Raw genomic sequence first — 22,489 nt, 5'->3', positions numbered from 1 at the left:
CTGTATAATCTTCAGACAGTAAAAAGGTATAGGCCTACAAGTGAGTAACTGATATGTATAATCTTCAGACAGTAAAAATGTATAGGTCTACAAGTGAGTAACTGGTCTGTATAATCTTCAGACAGTAAAACAGGTAAGGAAATACAAGTGATCATGAGTAACTGGTATGTATAATCTTCAGACAGTAAAACAGGTAAGGAAGAGGTCTACAAGTGATCACGAGTAACTGGTCTGTATAATCTTCAGACAGTAAAACAGGTAAGGAAGAGGTCTACAAGTGATCATGAGTAACTGGTCTGTATAATCTTCAGACAGTAAAACAGGTAAGGAAGAGGTCTAAAAGTGATCATGAGTAACTGGTCTGTATAATCTTCAGACAGTAAAACAGGTAAGGAAGAGGTCTACAAGTGATCATGAGTAACTGGTCTGTATAATCTTCAGACAGTAAAACAGGTTAGGAAGAGGTCTACAAGTGATCATGAGTAACTGGTCTGTATAATCTTCAGACAGTAAAACAGGTTAGGAAGAGGTCTACAAGTGATCATGAGTAGCTGGTCTGTATAATCTTCAGACAGTAAAACAGGTAAGAAAGTTACTGGTCTAATCTTCAGACAGTAAATAGGTAAAGAATAGGTCTACCAGTGAGTAACTGGTCCTCGTGGTCCCCATAAAAATATAGAAATTTCTACTGATTAAATAATAGCTCATTGGTGTCCATAGAAAAAAGATATTAGGCCAAAAGAAATAATACATGTGTTTCCGCTAACGTGCTGAAAAAAAAAAGGCAATATTTTATTTTACAAACATTTTTTAGCTGGTTACTACTAGGGAATTAGTCTGACTTTAACAGTGCTTGTTCCAAAATGGCATAAAAAGTGTTAGGGTAGGCTCTAAAAATTAGGGTAGGTAGGGTTAGCGTAAACACATGTATAAATTTTTTGGCCTTAGTAATTGAAGAATGATTTCAAATTTTTCTGTGAAATTCTCAAATCACAAGAGCCAGTTCCTCAAATCAATCTTCACTATACCTTTCAGTAATAAAAATGACTACAGGAGAGAAGTACATTTGAAAAAACACACCCAAATACACTTGAATTATTATTACATCTAATTACTGTATAGCATCTATAGATATGACAATTTTAATCTTAGCCATGTAGCTAGGTGATAGATGTATACATGTACATGCACTCAAATGTCAAAATACTACATAGATTCAGGAAAAACCCACTTATTCTATAAATAGTCTATTAATCAGCTGAAGTCAAGAATATTAAATCTTTATCCACAGTTCTGATCAATAACTGCTTTGATTTTATATGATATTTTATAATGCTAATAAGGTATAGTTTGTAATAATCGTAGGATTTTGACATTTTATGTCATTGATATATAACAACAGATGATATATTGTTCATGTTGTAAGATGGCAAAAAACAAGGTTTTTCATTAAAAAGAAACTTAATTAATTCAGTATTTAGTTTTATTGTTTATATGAATGTAATGAATGTAATTGTTTCTCTCAAGTTTGCAATTAATCCTATTGTTTCTGGCCTTTGTGTACTTTGGTTTTTATGCACCTGTTGTGGTGGAGGGGGCATTAAGTTTTACCCTTGTCCATCTGTACGTCCAGAATCGTACATCTGTAGGTCCATACATCCTGAAATTGGTTTCCGTTCTCTAACTTTAGTTTGTGTCTACCAAATGTTATGAAACTTATACACAATGCTTATTACCATAAAACACAGATCGAGTTTGATTTTGGGTGGCGTCTCTTTTACTTTTCTAGAGTTGTGCCCCTTTACAAATGGAAAAAATTGCTGAATTTTTCGTTTCCTTTCTCTAACTTAAGTTTGCCTCAACCAGATGTTATGAAACTTATACCAATGCTTATTACCACAAAACTCAGATCAAGTACATAGTTGAGAAGCGTCACTTATACCGTTCTTGAGTTATGTCGCTTTATAACATTATATGCAAGCGGGGGCATTATCTGTGTCTCATGGACACATTCCCCATTTATTTTTTTCTTGTGGCCTGTGTGTAGAACTTTACATCCATTGTTTGTGGCCAATGTGTGAATAGTTTGTTTCTGGTCTGTGGTTAGTTCTGTTTCTGGCCTATGTGTGAATAGTTTGTTTCTGGTGTGTGGTTAGTTCTGTTTCTGGGCTATGTGTGAATAGTTTGTTTCTGGTGTGTGGTTAGTTCTGTTTCTGGCCTATGTGTGAATTGTTTGTTTCATGTGAGTGGTTAGTTCTGTTACTGGCTTATGTGTGAATTGTTTGTTTCTGGTGAGAGGTTAGTTCTGTTTCTGGCCTATGTGTGAATAGTTTGTTTCTGGTGTGTGGTTAGTTCTGTTTCTGGCCTATGTGTGAATTGTTTGTTTCTGGTGTGTGGTTAGTTCTGTTTCTGGCTTATGTGTGAATTGTTTGTTTCTGGTGTATGGTTAGTTCTGTTTCTGACCTATGTGTGAATTGTTTGTTTCTTGTCTGTGGTTAGTTCTGTTTCTGGCTTATGTGTGAATTGTTTGTTTCTGGTGTGTGGTTAGTTCTGTTTCTGGCTTATGTGTGAATTGTTTGTTTCTGGTGTGTGGTTATTTCTGTTTCTGACCTATGTGTGAATTGTTTGTTTCTGGTGTGTGGTTAGTTCTGTTTCTGGCCTATGTGTGAATTGTTTGTTTCTGGTGTGTGGTTAGTTCTGTTTCTGGCTTATGTGTGAATTGTTTGTTTCTGGTGTGTGGTTAGTTCTGTTTCTGGCTTATGTGTGAATTGTTTGTTTCTGGTCTGTGGTTAGTTCTGTTTCTGGCTTATGTGTGAATTGTTTGTTTCTGGTCTGTGGTTAGTTCTGTTTCTGGCCTATGTGTGAATTGTTTGTTTCTGGTCTGTGGTTAGTTCTGTTTCTGGCCTATGTTTGAATAGTTTGTTTCTGGTTTGTGGTAAGTTCTGTTTCTGGCATATGTGTGAATTGTTTGTTTCTTGTCTGTGGTTATTTCTGTATCTGGCTTATGTTTGAATTGTTTGTTTCTTGTGTGTGGTTATTTCTGTTCCTGGCATATGTGTGAATTGTTTGTTTCTTGTCTGTGGTTAGTTCTGTTTCTGGCCTATGTGTGAATTGTTTGTTTCATGTGCGTGGTTAGTTCTGTTTCTGGCCTATGTGTGAATTGTTTGTTTCTGGTTTGTGGTAAGTTCTGTTTCTGGCCTATGTGTGAATTGTTTGTTTCTGGTGTGTGGTTAGTTCTGTTTCTGGCCTATGTGTGAATTGTTTGTTTCTGGTTTGTGGTAAGTTCTGTTTCTGGCCTATGTGTGAATTGTTTGTTTCTGGTTTGTGGTAAGTTCTGTTTCTAACCTATGTGTGAATTGTTTGTTTCTGGTGTGTGGTTAGTTCTGTTTCTGGCCTATGTGTGAATTGTTTGTTTCATGTGAGTGGTTAGTTCTGTTACTGGTCTATGTTTGAATAGTTTGTTTCTGGTTTGTGGTAAGTTCTGTTTCTGGCCTATGTGTGAATTGTTTGTTTCTGGTGTGTGGTTATAGTTCTGTTTCTGGCCTATGTGTGAATTGTTTATTTCATGTGAGTGGTTAGTTCTGTTACTGGCCTATGTTTGAATAGTTTGTTTCTGGTTTGTGGTAAGTTCTGTTTCTGGCCTATGTGTGAATTATTTGTTTCTGGTGTTTGGTTAGTTCTGTTTCTGGCTTATGTGTGAATAGTTTGTTTCTGGTGTTTGGTTAGTTCTGTTTCTGGCCTATGTATGAATTGTTTGTTTCTGGTGTGTGGTTAGTTCTGTTCCTGGCTTATGTGTGAATAGTTTGTTTCTGGTGTGTGGTTAGTTCTGTTTCTGACCTATGTGTGAATTGGTTGTTTCTGGTTTGTGGTTAGTTCTGTTTCTGGCCTATGTGTGAATTGTTTGTTTCTGGTGTGTGGTTAGTTCTGTTTCTGGCCTATGTGTGAATTGTTTGTTTCTTGTCTGTGGTTAGTTCTGTTTCTGGCCTATGTGTGAATTGTTTGTTTCATGTGAGTGGTTAGTTCTGTTACTGGCCTATGTGTGAATAGTTTGTTTCTTGTGTGTGGTTAGTTCTGTTTCTGGCCTATGTGTGAATTGTTTGTTTCTGGTGTGTGGTTAGTTCTGTTTCTGGCCTATGTGTGAATAGTTTGTTTCTGGTGTGTGGTTAATTCTGTTTCTGGCCTATGTATGAATTGGTTTTTTCTGGTGTGTGGTTAGTTTTGTTTCTGGCCTATGTATGAATTGTTTGTTTCTGGTGTTTGGTTAGTTCTGTTTCTGGCCTATGTGTGAATTGTTTGTTTCTTGTGTTTGGTTAGTTCTGTTTCTGGCCTATGTGTGAATTGTTTGTTTCTGGTGTGTGGTTAGTTCTGTTTCTGGCCTATGTATGAATTGGTTGTTTCTGGTGTGTGGTTAGTTCTGTTTCTGGCCTATGTATGAATTGTTTGTTTCTGGTGTTTGGTTAGTTCTGTTTCTGGCCTATGTGTGAATTGTTTGTTTCTTGTGTTTGTTTAGTTCTGTTTCTGGCCTATGTGTGAATTGTTTGTTTCTGGTGTGTGGTTAGTTCTGTTTCTGGCCTATGTATGAATTGGTTGTTTCTGGTTTGTGGTAAGTTCTGTTTCTGGCTTATGTGTGAATTGTTTGTTTCTAGTGTGTGGTTATTTCTGTTTCTGACCTATGTATGAATTGGTTGTTTCTGGTCTGTGGTTATTTCTGTTTCTGGCGTTTATGTGAATTGTTTGTTTCTGGTGTGTGTAATTATACTGGTTGACGATATATAGGTTGTCATATTAGAATTATCAATGACTGTAAATATTTTTATTGTTGTGAAAGTTGCAGCAGGATACTCAGAAAGGTTTTGCAAAAAATTTTGTTCTAAATTGATATCATTATTTGCATACAGAATTTCATGACATTGCAATAGTTAATCTCACTTTTTTTTGTTAGTTGTATGGTCACCATTGGCAACAATAAATCCACACAAAAATCTCTGACTTATAGTAATAATTTCATTTCTATTTCTATTGTCTTTTGAATTCTAAACCAAAAGTCTTGCAACCTGGTCATTTTTGTCTTTGACCCATTTTACAATAGTTTAAATTGTTGTGTAAGAAAAGTTCCACTGTTATCTGGCTATTTCTATGGTAACTATATGACTCCCTTATCATTTGTTCAATTTGATAAATAGCTTAGGTAGGCCATACACGTCATGCTCATTTTGTAATTTTGTAATTTTGACTGCTTGTTATGTAGTTTTGTGGGATTAATGAACTTTCGGTAATATGTTCTATTTCTGACTTGATTTAATTACCATAATTTGGTAAAACTTTTTAAAAAAGCAATACTAGTAGAATGTGTATTGGGATCAATAAATGTATTAATTTCTTTCCTTTGATCTTTAATCTAATTCTCAGCACAGAGGTTGTTAACGATTATTAATTTTCTTAATTTATTAACTTAAGCTAGAGGTCAAATTACATGAAGAGTAAGTATAACTATATGTACCCCAAAAAAGACATAACAAAAAACCCATATTTATTATAAAAAGGGAAATTCAATATTTTCATGATATCTGAGTATTTTCTGCAATTACTTTTCTGTCAAGTTATCTAACAAAATATTTTAACAACAATGCACTCCCAGCCTTCTTCTTGAATAAATCAGCCTCAAGCTAAAAAATTAGGCACTCTGAATACTGGTGAAGGCAAATTCTTCTGATAACTTACAAAAGATGCAGGGTCAAGCAGGATACATTTAAAACTGAGTTAATGTCAAGTTTAAATGCTCAACTATTATTAACATGTTTATAAAGCTACATTGACATGCAAGATTATTGAGAAAATATAATATAAGGTATTTGTTAAGTATAAAGATAGTCAACTTTTATGAATTTAAGAATTTTCAAGCAAATCTATAAATAAAATGAATGCATATAAATGTTAATGAAGTGAGAATATTGAGCAAGGTGTTAGATTTCATATTCATTGAAAAAACAGTCTTAAAATTGTCCATTATAACCCTCCATTTAAACTTTTAAACACAGAATGATTTTTATTGCATACGATATAAGATGATTTAAAAAAAAGAATGAATATTATAAATGAATTATGGCAGCAAATGGATATTAAACGTACTTTGGTTACAGTAACATCTGTGTCATGACTAAATAATGGGTTCAAATACATTCTAATGTTATGTAATATTTGTTACAACTCATTTCTAACTCACTTGGCAAACTAAGACCCGCTGGATAGATATATTTAATTTAACTTAGGAAAAGAGTCAAACATTCATGGGGAGAAGAGTTCAACTTCAGGTCTCTTGACAGATACATGTATCAGACCTTACTGGGGATAAGAGTCAAACTTGGGTTATCTGGACAAATACCTAACCTACCTGGGGAGAGGAATCAAACTTGGGTTATCTGGACAAATACCTAACCTACCTGGGGAGACGAGTCAAACTTGGGTTATCTGGACAAATACCTAACCCTACCTGGGGAGAGGTGTCAAACTTGGGTTATCTGGACAAATACCTAACCTACCTGGGGAGAGGAGTCAAACTTGGGTTCTCTGGACAAATACCTAACCTACCTGGGGAGAGGTGTCAAACTTGGGTTATCTTGACAAATACCTAACCTACCTGGGGAGAGGAGTCAAACTTGGGTTCTCTGGACAAATACCTAACCTACTTGGGGAGAGGAGTCAAACTTGGGTTATCTGGACAAATACCTAACCTACCTGGGGAGAGGAGTCAAACTTGGGTTATCTGGACAAATACCTATACTACTTGGGGAGAGGAGTCAAACCTGGGTTCTGTGGACAAATACCTAACCTACTTGGGGAAAGGAGTCAATTTGGGGTTTTCTGGACAAATACCTTACCTATTTGGGGAGTGAAGTTAAACTTGGGTTCTCTGGACAAATACCTAACCTACTTGGGGAGAGGGGTCAAACTTGGGTAACTGGACAGATACCTAACCTACATAGGAAGAGGAGTCAAACTTAGGTTCCCTGGACAAATACCTAACCTACTTGGGGAGAGGAGTCAAACTTGGGTTATCTGGACAAATACCTAACCTACTTGGGGAGAGGAGTCAAACCTGGGTTCTCAGGACAAATGCCTAACCTACTTGGGGAGAGGAGTCAATTTTGGGTTTTCTGGACAAATACCTTATCTTCCTGAGGAGTGAAGTTAAACTTGGGTTCTCTGGACAAATACCTAACCTACTTGGGGAGAGGAGTCAAACTTGGGTTCTCTGGACAAATACCTAACCTACCTGGGGAGAGGAGTAAAACTTGGGTTATCTGGACAGATACCTAACCTACCTGGGGAGAGGAGTCAAACTTGGGTTCTCTGGACAAATACCTAACCTACCTGGGAAATGGAGGTAAACTTGGGTTCTCTGGACAGATACCCTACCTACATGAGGAGTGGAGTTAGTTTGGGTTCCCTGGACAGATACCTAACCTACACGAGGAGTGGAGTTAGTTTAGGTTCCCTGGCCAGATACCTAACCTACATGAGGAGTGGAGTTAGTTTGGGTTCCATGGCCAGATACCTAACCTACATGAGGAGTGGAGTAGAGAAGTCAAACTTGGGTTCGCTAAATAGATAACAAACCTTGTAAGTGAGTGGAGTAATACTTGATGTTTCTGGACAGACATCAAACCTAAGTTGGGAGAGGAGTAAAATTGGCTCTCTGGGCAGAAATTTAACATTATTTTGGAAGCGACTGATAGCACACTTTGATGAGTCAGATTTTGGCACTGTTGACATATTTCTGACTTTACTTTGGGAGGGAGTCAAACTTCGGGAGAGGGGAGGTTTTGGGGTCATATTAACATATATCTAACCTTTCTTGAGAGAGGATTCATCCTTGATATCTCTCAACAGATATCAAACCTTAATGGGGAATGGAGTTGAACTAAGATTTTCTGGATAGATATCTAACCTTAATGGTGAGAGGAGTTGAACTAATATTTTTCTGGATAGATATCTAACCTTAATTGGGAGAGGAGTTGATCTAAGGTGTTCTGGATAGATATCTAACCTTAATGGGGAGAGGAGTTGAACTAAGGTGTTCTGGATAGATATCTAACCTTAATGGGGAGAGGAGTTGAACTAGGATTTTTCTGGATAGATATCTAACCTTAATGGGAAGAGGAGTTGAAATTAAGTTTTCTGGATAGATATCTAACATTTAAGGGAGAGGAGTCAAACTTGGTATCTCTTGATAGACATTAAACCTTACTGAGAAGAGGAGTCAAACTTGGTATCTCTTGATAGATATCAGACCTTACTGAGAAGAGGAGTCAAACTTGGTATCTCTTGATAGATATCAGACCTTACTGAGAAGAGGAGTTAAACTTGGTATCTCTTGATAGATATCAGACCTTACTTGAGGACAGTAGTCAGTTTCGAGTCCATTGACAGATATATTTAACATTACTTATAAAATAAAGTCAAACTAAGGTTCTCATTAAAGTTGAGGATTCTTAAAAGACTAATGTAGCTGAAAGAGACTGTTAACCTAGACGATGCCCTTGTGTTTGGACTGGGTTCAAAATCTAGTTTTTAAGTAATTAGATATAAGAAGATGTGGTATGAGTGCCAATGAGACAACTCTCCATCCAAGTCACAATTTGTAAAAGTAAACCATTATAAGTCAAAGTACGGCCTTCAACACAGTGCCTTGGCTCACACCGAACAGCAAGGTCCATTTTTTAACATTTACAAAAGGGTTCTTTAAAAGTCCATATAGTATAGCATTCTCCCATCATATTATGTGGTAAGTGATCAGGCTTTCATTAAACTAATGCTATAGGTCCTCAAGGTCTCTATATATAAAAGTTAAGTGCATAGTTTAAGTTGATTTGATCACCTTCCTGTGACAAGATTTTAAAATATAACAGTTACAGCCATGTTCTTATATTACATGTACATTTTCCATTTTATCTTTGAAATGACAACATCTAATCACTATTTCATTAATTTTCCTCAAACCTTGCTGGACTTATGTATATATGCTATATATTTTAGGGGAAAATACAAATAAACCAGTGCCAGTGTTTCCATGGCATTCACTGGTTCCCTTTCTGACAAATACGGGACCTACCAGTGCAAAAATGGCTCCACCTATGGAACCAGTACATCAGCCAGCAGAGGCCCAGTTGAAAAGACTGTCACCTGCACCATCATCACAGAAGACCAATCAGAATGAACATCACCATAGTATATCTGAAGCAGGTATTAGATGGATGCTCCCTTAAGCAATAATATTAAATTGTTAATTCACAACAAAATTGTAAACCTCTTTGTATAAGATGTTTAGGTGCTGGCTTATAACAACCTGGTAACAATGATGCAATAAAATAAAATTATTTTACAACTAACTATGAACACCTCTATAAATGGGCAAGGGATCAATTGTTGTTGCCTTTGGCATATATATTTCTAAGGAGCAGTTCTTGCCACCCTCAGTGTAAATTTGCAGTTCTTGTAAGGTAAATATAGATTTGGATATGGAGCAGTTCTTGTAAGGTAAATATAAATTTGGCTATGAAGCAGTTCTTGCAAAACTTGAAGTAAATTAAATTAAGAAGATGTTATCGGAAATTTAAGTGTAATTTTGGATAGTGATCAGTTCTTGCAAAGCTTAGTGTAAATTAAAGGAGTATGGCTACAAAGGCATCAATTTGGCCCTTAAAATTGAACTTTGTAATGTCATATGTTAAAATCTATAGATATGAGTAAGCTAATCATAAGTGTAAAACTAGGTAGGGATTTGTTCCTGTCTACATAAGTGAAAAATTTGGTAGGGAGCAGTTCTTGCTAACATAAGTGTAAATTTGGGTGTGAGCAGTTCTTGCCCACATAAGTGTGAATTAGGGTAGAGAGTAGTTATTGACATAATTACACCTTATATAAGAATGCTGGATTTTGATTGGATGGTAGCCAGTGTATTTTTCGCATATTCTAACCTTTTTTTCTCATTTCAAACGAATTTGCATGTTTTTCACCATTGCCAGTGAATTTGCCTCAAATTCCCCTCTAAGCCGTGGTATTTGCCATTTTGGATATTCCTTTTTTCCCTCGCGGGCTTCTTCCCGCCAAAATCATTAGGATATGACGTTACATCAAGACAGCGCTAACGCGTATAAGTACATGTATAATTCCCGCGGTATTATGATAGTCTCTACTTATCCTCAAAATTATGCATAAACATGTTTATGGGTTACAGCTGACTAGTAAAAAAATATTTCCTTTCACCAGTACAGAGAGTTTCAATCAGAATCTATTTGGTGTAATTAAACAGATATATCATTGTTATTGAGGGGTATTTGCGAAAAATACCAGTCTTGGGACCAAATTTCCCTTGCCTAGCGGCTCGGGAAATTTAACAGTCCCTCGACTGGTATTTTTCGCGATTTCCCCTCCATAACATGATATATCTGTTCAAAATTCACTCTAAACGAAATTCCTCATCAAAAATGAATTCTTGAGGTTCTTTGATATGCTGAGTATAAACACGTATTTAGATTTTTGATTTTGGGCCCAGCTTTCAAGTTGGTCCAGAATTAAACTTTTGTTTGTTTTCAAAAAAAAATTGAATCTTTGGGTTCCTAGATATGCTGTATTTAACTGTATATTATGATTTTGAATTTTGGCCCATTTACAAATTGGTCCACATTGAGGTTCAAAGGGTCCAAAATTAAGCATTGTTTTATTTCATCAAAAATTGAAATATTGGGGTTCTTTGATATGTTGAATCTAACTTGTATTTAGAGTTTGGATATTGGACCATAATAGGTAAATGTTCAATTTCTAATTTTTATACGACCGCAAAAAAAATATGACAAATAATAATGATATGGTTTGAATAGGTAAATTAAAATTTTTTAAGTTCTTAGACCACATTCATTCTGTGTCAAATGTTTAATTACAATCCAAATTCAGTGCTGTATCAAGCTTGAATGTTGTGTCCATACTTGCCCCAACTGTTCAGGGTTCGACCTCTGCGGTCGTATCAAGCTTGCTCAGCAGAGCATTTTATTAAGTTCTTATACCACATTAATTCTGTGCCAGAAACCAATAATGTGTCAAATATTTAATCAATCCAAATTCAGAGCTGTATCAAGTTTGAATGTAGTGTCCATACTTGATCCAGCTGTTCAGGGTTCAACCTCTGCGATTGTATCAAGTTTGTGTCCTTCAGAGCATTTTATTTTATTTGGATTACTTTGCAGGTCCAGTTTTAGAAGAAGATGACAATGAAGACTATGATGACGATGTGTTTGATACCAACGAGAAACTTCCTGTACAGTCAGAATCACCACAGGCTGATGTCACAGACAAAGCAACAGGCAAAAAAGATAGTAAAGCAGTAGCTAAAAGAAGGACACAATCTCTCAGTGATTTGAAAAACAAAGATGAACCTAAAAGTCCTAGAAAAGTAAGGAGATTTCTCAATGCTTGTGTGACTACTGTCATGTGATCAAATGAATATGTTTGACTAATAGAACATGATCTTTTAAAATATTTGTATGACTTTTGTCACATGATTTTTTACAAGGATGTGAATATTTTTTATTGCTTTTGTCACATGATCTTAAGCAAGGCTGTGAATACTTTATAAGACTTTTCCCAACATATGAAAATGAGATTTAGTATGATTGCCAATGAGACAACTCTCCACCAGAGAACAAATGACATAGAAGTTAACAAAGTGTTATCACATGAGGATGTCTGTGTGGGTTTTGTTACATCCTGGACCATATAGTATCAAAGTGTTATCGCATGAGGATGTCTGTGTGGGTTTTGTTACATCCTGGACCATATAGTATCAAAGTGTTATCACATGAGGATGTCTGTGTGGGTTTTGTCACATGATTTTTTACAAGGATGTGAATATTTTTTATTGCTTTTGTCACATGATCTTAAGCAAGGCTGTGAATACTTTATAAGACTTTTCCCAACATATGAAAATGAGATTTAGTATGATTGCCAATGAGACAACTCTCCACCAGAGAACAAATGACATAGAAGTTAACAAAGTGTTATCACATGAGGATGTCTGTGTGGGTTTTGTTACATCCTGGACCATATAGTATCAAAGTGTTATCGCATGAGGATGTCTGTGTGGGTTTTGTTACATCCTGGACCATATAGTATCAAAGTGTTATCACATGAGGATGTCTGTGTGGGTTTTGTTACATCCTTGACCATATAGTATCAAAGTGTTATCACATGAGGATGTCTGTGTGGGTTTTGTTACATCCTGGACCATATAGTATCAAAGTGCTATCACATGAGGATGTCTGTGTGGGTTTTGTTACATCCAGGACCATATAGTATCAAAGTGTTATCACATGAGGATGTCTGTGTAGGTTTTGTTACATCCTTGACCATATAGTATCAAAGTGTTATCGCATGAGGATGTCTCTGTGGGTTTTGTTACATCCTGAACCATATAGTATCAAAGTGTTATCACATGAGGATGTCTGTGTGGGTTTTGTTACATCTTGGACCATATAGTATCAAAGTGTTATCACATAAGGATGTCTGTGTGGGTTTTGATACATCCAGGACCATATAGTATCAAAGTGTTGTCACATGAGATGTGGGTTTTGTTACATCCTTGACCATATAGTATCAAAGTGTTATCACATGAGATGTGGGTTTTGTTACATCCAGGACCATATAGTATCAAAGTGTTGTCACATGAGGATGTCTGTGTGGGTTTTGTTACATCCTGGACCATATAGTATCAAAGTGTTATCACATGAGGATGTCTGTGTGGGTTTTGTTACATCCTTGACCATATAGTATCCAAGTGTTATCACATGAGGATGTCTGTGTGGGTTTTGATACATCCTTGACCATATAGTATCAAAGTGTTATCACATGAGATGTGGGTTTTGTTACATCCTTGACCATATAGTATCAAAGTGTTGTCACATGAGATGTGGGTTTTGTTACATCCTGGACCATATAGTATCCAAGTGTTATCACATGAGGATGTCTGTGTGGGTTTTGATACATCCTTGACCATATAGTATCAAAGTGTTATCACATGAGATGTGGGTTTTGTTACATCCTGGACCATATAGTATCCAAGTGTTATCACATGAGGATGTCTGTGTGGGTTTTGTTACATGATCATTCTATATTAATGGAAATTAAGTTCTATTATTTCAAAAAGGTTTGACTGCATGAACTCTTTTTACCATACATTTTTATATGAAATAAGGAGATGTGATATGAATGTCAATGAGACAGAGTTCAAATGATGGGGATGTAGTCCAGTTTCATTAATGTTAGTTCAGTACTACTTTGTAGGTATCTGTTGGTAACTTTAATGTTACACAAATTTACTAAACATACTAAAGGAATGTGTAAATTTTCAGTTCCCAGAAAATACAACTTTTTTTTAATCCATGTAAATTCTGTGAAAAATTAGTTAAAACAGCAGTAATGCAGTATCATATTTGTCTTCATTAAGTAAAACCTGTAAAATCGAAATAATGTTTTATAGACAAAAGACAAAGACCACATCAGAAGACCAATGAATGCCTTTATGATATTTAGCAAGCGTCACCGACATTTAGTACATCAGAGACACCCTAATCAAGACAACAGAACTGTTAGTAAAATTCTGGGAGAGTGGTGGTATGCCTTAGGACCAAAAGAGAAACAGAAATACCATGATCTAGCTTATCAGGTAACAATCCTCCATCAAATTTAGGTTTTGTCCAAAAACCGAAAGAGAGTAAATTTATTGGCAATATAGAAATGATTGTTGGTAGACTACAGAAAAAAAATGGAGATAAAATGAGTATTGCCCTTTTATGTTAATAAATTCTGTTTGAAATCAATTATAGAAGATGAAATTATTGTGTAAGAAAGCATAATTTAAAAATCAGCAAATTTTTCAATTACTTTGAGCATGTGTTGTATATTTTTTTTGCAAGCATTGTTATATAAAGTTTTACTCAGTATTTTGTCTAATTAACTTGTATTTTTCCAACAGTAAGACTGAAAATGTTAAAAGCTTATTCCTTCTATATGCCTTGTGTTATTCCATCGGTAGTAATAGAAAGGGGGAGATTGAGTTTAATAAAAAATACTGTTTTACACACCCCACTCTTTTTTTTTTATTTCCTGTATGTTCCCCCAAAAATATATCAAAAAGTAACAAACAGTTTTTATCTTGTCTCAACTCAGATATTAATTAATTTTACAGTCAGTTCAGTCAAAGTGGCTAATTTCAAAGGTATGCCAGATGTAGGTCTATTTTACAGTTTTATTCTACAAAAAGCCTGCCTTAACCACAGCAAAAAGGGCTTATTTCAAAGGTCTCCAATATATAGTCTCTTGATTAATTTCCTTGTATAATCTTATTACAATCTATAGGTGAAAGAGGCCCACTTCAAAGCCCATCCAGACTGGAAGTGGTGTTCAAGGGAGCGTAAGAAGTCCAGTACCATTGCTGAGAAATTAAAACAGCGTAGTAGTACAAGTCGTATTGATGATGATGTCTTTGAAGAAGGTAGATATCTTCTTATAAATAACATGAACAGTATTGTATGCATCAGTGAGGTTAAAATCGAGTCCAACGATACACAGTATTTTGTAAAATATATTCAGCTTTCAAATTGCCCAAAGTTAAAAAAGTTGTAAATAAATTGAATGCTTTGAAAATTTCTTCAATTTATGTATGCATCTGTTTTACAATTTCTAGTTGAAAGAGGGTTTAATATGGGACATGAACATGTAACAGACTGTTTCATTGCTGTTATACATTCCTTTATTAGCTCACCTGGCCCAAAGGGCCAAGTGAGCTTTTCTCATCACTTGGCGTCCGGCGTCATCCGTCGTCGTTAACTTTTACAAAAATCTTCTCCTCTGAAACTACTTTGCCAAATTAAACCAAACTTGTCCACAATCATCATTGGGGTATCTAGTTTAAAAAATGTGTACGGTGAATGGCCAACCAACCAAGATGGCCACCATGGCTAAAAATAGAACATAGGGGTAAAATGTAGATTTTGGCTTATATCTCTGAAACCAAAGCATTTAGAGCAAATCTGACAAGGGGTAAAATTGTTTATCAGGTCAAGATCTATCTGCCCTGAAATTTCAGATGAATCTGACAACCCGTTGTTGGGTTGCTGCCCCTGAATTGGTAATTTTAAGGAAATTTTGCCGTTTTTGGTTATTATCTTGAATATTGTTATAGATAGAGATAAACTGTAAACAGCAATAATGTTCAGCAAAGTAAGATTTACAAATAAGTCGACATGACCAAAATGGTCAATTGACCCCTTAATTTTTAACCATTTTTCTTAAATTTTTGTAATCTTTTACAAAAATCTTCTCTGATGAAACTACTAAGTCAAATTTAACCAAACTTGTCCAAAATCATCATTAGGGTATCTAGTTTAAAAAATATGTCCGATGACCCCGCCCGCGAACCAAGATGGCCGACATGGCTAAAAAATAGTACATAGGGTAAAATGCAGTTTTTGGCTCATATCTCTGAAACCAAAGCATTTAGAGCAGATCTATCTGCCCTGAAATTTTCAGACCAATCAGGCAACACGTTGTTGGGTTGCTGCCCCTGAATTGGTAATTTTAAGGAAATTTTGCTGTTTTTGGTTATTATCTTGAATAGTATTATAGATAGGGATAAACTGTAAACAGCAATAATGTACAGCAAAGTAAGATCTACAAATAAGTCGACATGACCAAAATTGTCAATTGACCCCTTAAGGAGTTATTGCCCTTTATAGTCAATTTTTTACAATTTTCATAAATTTTGTAAATTTTTGTAAATTTTTACAAAATATTTTCCACTGTAACTACTGGGCCAAGTTCATTATAGATAGAGATAATTGTAAGCAGCAAGAATGTTCAGTAAAGTAAGATCTACAAACACATCACCATCACCAAAACACAATTTTGTCATGAATCCATCTGTGTCCTTTGTTTAATATGCACATATACCAAGGTGAGCGACACAGGCTCTTTAGAGCCTCTAGTTAGAGTATGCTGACTTAATGCTTTAGTTTAACCAAATTCATTAGTTGACATTGATGCATATTTCTGGAGTGACCTGTAGTTAGTACACTAACAACCATCATCAATTCATTTCAGACATTATTTTCACTTAATCAGTTATTAAGTTAGATTTCACTTACAATATCAATTTATTAGTCAGTATATTATTGAGTCCAAAATTCTAAAATTTATGTAATAAAGAAATGAAAAATCTAAATATCAACTAACTGTTGAGCATTATAAAATCTGTATTTTATTAAATTTGCTGTTAAATCTCTTGGAATATTTAAACCAATATCATTATATGGCTGAACATTGAAGGTCTTTCCTGAGTAAAGAAAAGAAAGCACAAAAGGTGACTGGTTGAATGACATGCTCAACAGAGTCATGAGAGTTGGGGTATATAGGAATGCATATTGCTGTCTGTACATCCATCACACTTTTGGTTTCCTTGTGAAAAATAGAGAACCACTTTTTGAAACTGACTGGAATTTTAATGGAATGTTTTGGCCCACTTAACACAGGTTAAGTTTGATATTGTTGTTTTCACTGTTACCATCCCAGAGGTATGGTACTTAAATTTGTTTTAAAAAAATTAAAATTTTGTGGTTTCAGGATAATAAATTGAAAACCTCTTTATGAAATGGATTTCAATTTAATGGAATGCTTTAGACCACTTAACACAAAATAAGTTTGATTTTTTTTTTCATTTTCTTATTTACCTTTCCAGAGTTATTGTCCTTGATTGTTGGAAAAATTCCAAATTTTATGGTTTCTGGATGATTAGTTTGATTTTCTTCATTTTTACTTTTACCATTCCAGAGAGTTGGAAAATTAAAAAAAATTTAGGTTCCAGTTAATACATGGATTAGTCTTTTTTGAAATTGATTGAAATTTTAATTGCACATTTTGGACCACTTAAAAAAATCCTGATCTCTCAGTTCCTGTGGGCAGGGTATCTGTGATCACTTGATTACCTCTCTAGTTTACACACGCAGTGAAACCTGTCTTAACTAGGCTTTAAGGACAGAAACCTCGACCCTTTAAATAATTGATGTAAAATTCCCTTAACAATGTCAATCATTGACCACTTATTTGAATAAAAGAAGCAATAAAGAAATTAAACTAGCAGTCAAAGGAAAAAATCTACTCCAGTGATGGAAGAGATGGGAACAAGAGTTATTGCTGTGTTTTGTTTCACCACTTGTTTGAAAATTTCTGCATCATAATATTACCAAAAATCAAAACCTCAACAGATTTATGTAGATCTTTTTGAAAGGACCTTATATATAAATTGTCCTTGGACATCTGGTAAATGAAAACAAACCAGACTTGCCAGATTATCACACGACTAATTGTGAATCGATAAGGGAAAATTTAAAAAAAAAAAGTTACTAAGAAAAATGTAATTCAAAAATAGCAGCCTGAAAACCTGGAGATTGCAAAGGATAATTTCCACTATTAGCTGTATTGCTTGTGCAGAACTTAAGCTAACCCTAAACAAATTTAAAAGCTTTAACATTTACATATATCCACATTTTGCAGAAGAGACTGTAGAAGGTTTACCTGATGTAGACATGGCAGAGGATGAAGATCTCAATAAAGAATTATCATTGTTTGAAATAAAAAGGGGAAGATCGCAGAGTTTATCAGCAGTGCCACAGGATGGAGATACAAGATCAGCATTCTTTCCTGCTAGTCAGACTGGAGAGGACAGACAGAAATTTGCTGAGGTAAAATAATAAATGGGGGAGATATAAAAACAGTTGTTTGAGTTAATTCATTGTTTCCCCTTAGTCAGACTGGACAGGTCAGACAGAAATTTGCTCAGGGCTATTCCAGAAAAAAATGTATGGGGGGGTTGGAAGGCAGTTTTTGTCAGCACCCACAACCCAGACAATTGTAATGGAGAATCATAGTGCATTATAGTGTGAAAAGTTGCTCTGATACCCATCACCCATGTATTATTAATATATAGTGCCTTCCAACCCCCCCATACATTTTTTTCTGGAATAGCCCTCAGGTAAATAATATAAGATGGAGATCTCTAAATAAATATAATCAGTTGTCAATTAAGCTACTGTATTCTACCTGCCAAGTCAGACAGAGAAACTGGACAGAAATCTGCTATGGTAAATAATTTAAAGGGAAGATCCCAAAGATAGAATTTAGTTCTTTGAGAGGGAAGATCTCAAAATATAGTTTGTATTTCTTGGGTTAATGCATTCATCCTGCCTGCTCAAATGACAGAAGACAGACATAGATTTGCTGATTTGAATATTACAAAGGAGAGACCTCAAAATATAATTTCTAATTCTTAGATTTGGAAACCTCTCACAAACATCCATATTATAGCTGGATCATGTTATAGTTCAGTCTATAGTTTCAGTGTCATAATTGACTCGAGTCAGAAAAATATACTTATCTTTGACAGGCATTGAAAAGACAGTTGTCTCAAACATTTGGGGAACAGGATTACCATCAATCTGAGGATGCCTGTCATCCTCCTCAACCAATGATGCAGCCACAACACCTACCTAGGCCACGCCCACGGTACCAGTCCGTTACCAGACAACAGGATCAAGAGGAACCAGTCAGTGATGATGAAAGAATGGTGATAGATGAATCGAACAAAGAGGGTAATTTCCCTCAATCTTCTACTTTATGGTTAAATATTATATTAAGATACAGTTTAGATAACTGAATTAGATAATCAATGAAGTTTACACAAGTATTACTTTAATGACTGTTGTATGCATAAAATTTGAATTATTTTGAAAAGAAAAGAACCTAACCTGAAATCTTGAGCTTGACTTCTATTAACTGTAGATCTCTTATCAGCCTTGTTCTGATTCTACATTGAATAGTTGCTACTGGACATTTTTTAACAACAATTAATCAAGATGGTTTTATTATATTGTTTACTTGCTGTCTGATTAAAATTGACTAGACCATATTACTTATTTAATCCCATAGAAAAAGTGAATGATGTGGGGTGATTTAGATCAACAAGAATATTTTTGAGTCTCCTGGATATATATTATTATTGAAAAAAATACTTTGTGTTCTTATCTTCCTATCATGATAAATATATTAAAAGAGATTTGGTTGGATTGCCAATGAGACAACCATCCACCAGAGACCATATGATCTGGATAATAAAAACCATAAAAATAAAGAACATTAAATTACTTAACTGAAATGAAAAATTGTATGTTCTTTACAGCTGAAGGCAATGAAAGTGAGAATGAGGCTAGTGACCTAATTTGCAAGGAGCATGTGTCTGATAGTGAAACTGACAGTCAAACAGAAGAAGACAACCTCATTGAAAACAAAGCGTTTCCACAGCAACGATTTTCACCTGTTAAACATATCAATCCCGCAGACATCACATACCGTCCGACTCCTATACGCAAAATACCTGAATCTCCGGTCAAAACACCAACAAGATCAGTGGGTAATGTGGAAGTGGATCAACTAATTCCACGTCCTTCAAGTGTTGGATCTAGTTTTCAACCAACAGGGGCAGTTTTCCGTGCCAAAGTTAAACCCAATCGTAATATGTCTATTGGTAGTATGCAGGAATTAAAGCAAAACTCGCGCATTCAAATTACCCAGCATCCAACTGTCAAAATGGGGCAGATGAAAATTCATAATATAACAATGACAACAAAGCCTAATGAACAAATCTTAATGTCTTCTAATACAGAAACAATACTTGGTGATCAAAATGGGCAGGGAGCAATGATGAGAAAAACATCGCAAAAAATGAGAGGAAAACCTGCTCCCATACATCAGAATGTGTCCATGGGTGTCAACAGTGGTAATATGTTCCCTGTTACCTCCAGTAATATACAAATCGTTAATTCTAACCAGACGTATATAACTAATGCTCATTATGCCATCAGTACAGTAGCCTCTACTTTTTCCACTATGGGTAAACCCATTTCAACTCCTGTACCAATAGCCTCGAAGCCTATTGTGTCAATGCAGCAGGGTGCCATGTTAAAACCTACAACCCTACCTGGGATGAATCTTCAGCAACAGCAAGCTCTATATCAAAATTCACAGAACAATGGTACGATTGTCTTACAGCCTTCCAATCAGCAGTATGGCATGACCATCCTGAACTCTGCAATGCCTAAAACATCGGCTATTCAGACCAGTATGGGAGGAGGTTATATCACAACTTTACGTAACATTGCTCCTCCACAGAACCACCTAGCCCAACAGCCACACACACCTACACATAGTGTAGCTCCACAGACTGTTTTAACAAATGTTGTACTTAAAACAACTCAGCAACAGATGGCAGCACCTCTGACTGTGCAGACATCTCAGTATCAACAACACCAGGCATTTACTCAGGCAAATCTACAGCCAGCACAACTTCAATATATCCTGCCGTCAGTCAGGGTGGCTCCTTCTAGTGGAGGCAAAGTTCAGAATATTTTACAAATGGCTCTGCCAGGGACACCAGTACAGCAAAGTAACATTCAGTTAACCTTTACAGGGAACCAGTCACCACTTCCTCAACATTCACCATCCCCACATTCAGCACAGACTGGTAAATTTCAAATTGCATCAGGAACGACAGGATTGAGATTAGTAGGACAGCAAGGAAAAGTTTATCAACAGGCAAATCTCATGTCTCCAAATCCTAATCTAAATTCACCTATCTTACTGAATACCATGGCCAATAAACAGCAGACAGTTCTCACACAGTTCCCAGCTCTTAATCAAGGTGTTGCTAATGTAATGGCCACGCCCTTGACAACAGTATCCTTAGCTCAGCCAGTAGTCTCTCTTGGGGCTCTTCAACAACAGCAGGCACTACATACACATCAGTCCTTACCGACACATATACAGATACAGCAAGGAACCCAACAACAAATATTCCAGCAGCCAACAACACCACAGAAAATACTGTTAACTTCTACTCCTAAGTAAGTATTCCAGCACCTTGTGTCTTTTACATCTTTTCTGTTTTTTTGTTTTGTTTGTTGGGTTGCATTTTCATTAAGTAACCACACATCTTTCACTAATCTTAAGTACTTCAAATTTGTAGTATACTAAAATCTACTTTTTTTCTGTTTTTTTTCTTTACCATTATTCTTCAAATATTTTTTCACAAAATTGTTTCTTGTAGACCTGTCAAGTCTTAGACTTTCTGTTTCCTTCAAATTTACAAAATGAAATATATTGTAACAAGTTTTTTTTAAAGTCATTGTTATTCTGTTTTCAGGTCACATGATACTGTACAAACAATAAACAATGTAACCATGGTAGCAGGATCCCCATCTCCAGTATCTAAGAGTATTAGTTCTCCTGCATATGCATATGTTGGTTCTATACAACAAGGTGAGTCACATTATACACTACAAACAATAAATAATGTTATAAAAATAAGGATGATATAATTGCCAATGAGACAACAGAGTTCAAATCACATGGATGTTAGCAATTGTAGGTCACCATACTACCTTTGGTAAGAAGGAGCCAAAGAAACATCACTTTCCAAAAAGGGAAAAATTAACCATTGGAATGAAGAATTGCCTCTTTTTTCATAAATTTATGCATATAGCTTCCTGTGTAAAACTAAAATATCCATGGTAATGGGAATCTCTATCGTATCTAAGAGTGTAAGCAGCTTCCTCTGAATCATGTTGGTTAAACCTAATCTTTGGGTCACTGGTCCTAGTCACAGAGATTACTTCATTTGACAAAAATTATCAGCAGACTTTACAGTCTTCAAAACACAAAAAAAACAAAAACTGTACACTACATACAAAAACCGCATTCTAATTTCTACTACAGATCCTTGAAGGTAGCTACTTTACATATCATATGTTATTTATCAGGGTTTTTTAATAATATGTTTTTATTTGTGTTATTATGTGTGAGGTATTGATCAAATTTTTAGCTCACCTGGCTCACCCGTCGTCGTCCGGCATTGTCTGTTAACTTTTACAAAAATCTTCTCCTCTGAAACTACTGGGTCAAATTTAACCAACCAAGATGGCCGCCATGGCTAAAAATAGAACATAGGGGTAAAATGTAGATTTTGGCTTATATCTCTGAAACCAAAGCATTTAGAGCAAATCTGACGGGGTAAAATTGTTTATCAGGTCAAGATCTATCTGCCCTGAAATTTTCAGATGAATCGGAGAACCTGTTGTTGGGTTGCTGTCACTAAATTGGTAATTTTAAGAAAATTTTGCAGTTTTTGGTTATTATTTTGAATATTATTATAGATAGAGATAAACTGTAAACATCATAATGTTCAGCAAAGTAAGATCTACAAATAAGTCAACATGACCAAAATTGTCAATTGACCCCTTAAGGAGTTATTGCCCTTTATAGTCAATTTTTTACAATTTTCATAAATTTTGTAAATTTTTGTAAATTTTTACAAAATATTTTCCACTGTAAC

At 35.3% G+C, this 22,489-nt stretch overlaps 1 protein-coding gene across 3 annotated transcripts in view; it reads left to right on the top strand.

Moving 5' to 3' along the window:
- Positions 1 to 22,489, top strand: part of LOC127700932 (protein capicua homolog) — a 53,767-nt gene that overhangs the window by 11,061 nt on the left and 20,217 nt on the right. For all 3 annotated transcript variants that reach the window (XM_052204662.1, XM_052204661.1, XM_052204663.1), the window contains 8 exons: positions 9,037 to 9,243; positions 11,244 to 11,449; positions 13,532 to 13,717; positions 14,410 to 14,545; positions 17,602 to 17,789; positions 18,491 to 18,695; positions 19,283 to 21,002; positions 21,302 to 21,417. In XM_052204662.1, the coding sequence (XP_052060622.1) occupies positions 9,037 to 9,243; positions 11,244 to 11,449; positions 13,532 to 13,717; positions 14,410 to 14,545; positions 17,602 to 17,789; positions 18,491 to 18,695; positions 19,283 to 21,002; positions 21,302 to 21,417 (2,964 nt within the window). The remainder of the gene's footprint in view (positions 1 to 9,036; positions 9,244 to 11,243; positions 11,450 to 13,531; positions 13,718 to 14,409; positions 14,546 to 17,601; positions 17,790 to 18,490; positions 18,696 to 19,282; positions 21,003 to 21,301; positions 21,418 to 22,489) is intronic.

The sequence above is a fragment of the Mytilus californianus genome, unplaced genomic scaffold, assembly GCF_021869535.1.
Source record: "Mytilus californianus isolate M0D057914Y unplaced genomic scaffold, xbMytCali1.0.p SCAF_5, whole genome shotgun sequence".
Lineage (NCBI taxonomy): Eukaryota > Metazoa > Mollusca > Bivalvia > Mytilida > Mytilidae > Mytilus > Mytilus californianus.
This window is presented reverse-complemented; position numbering and strand designations above follow the sequence as displayed.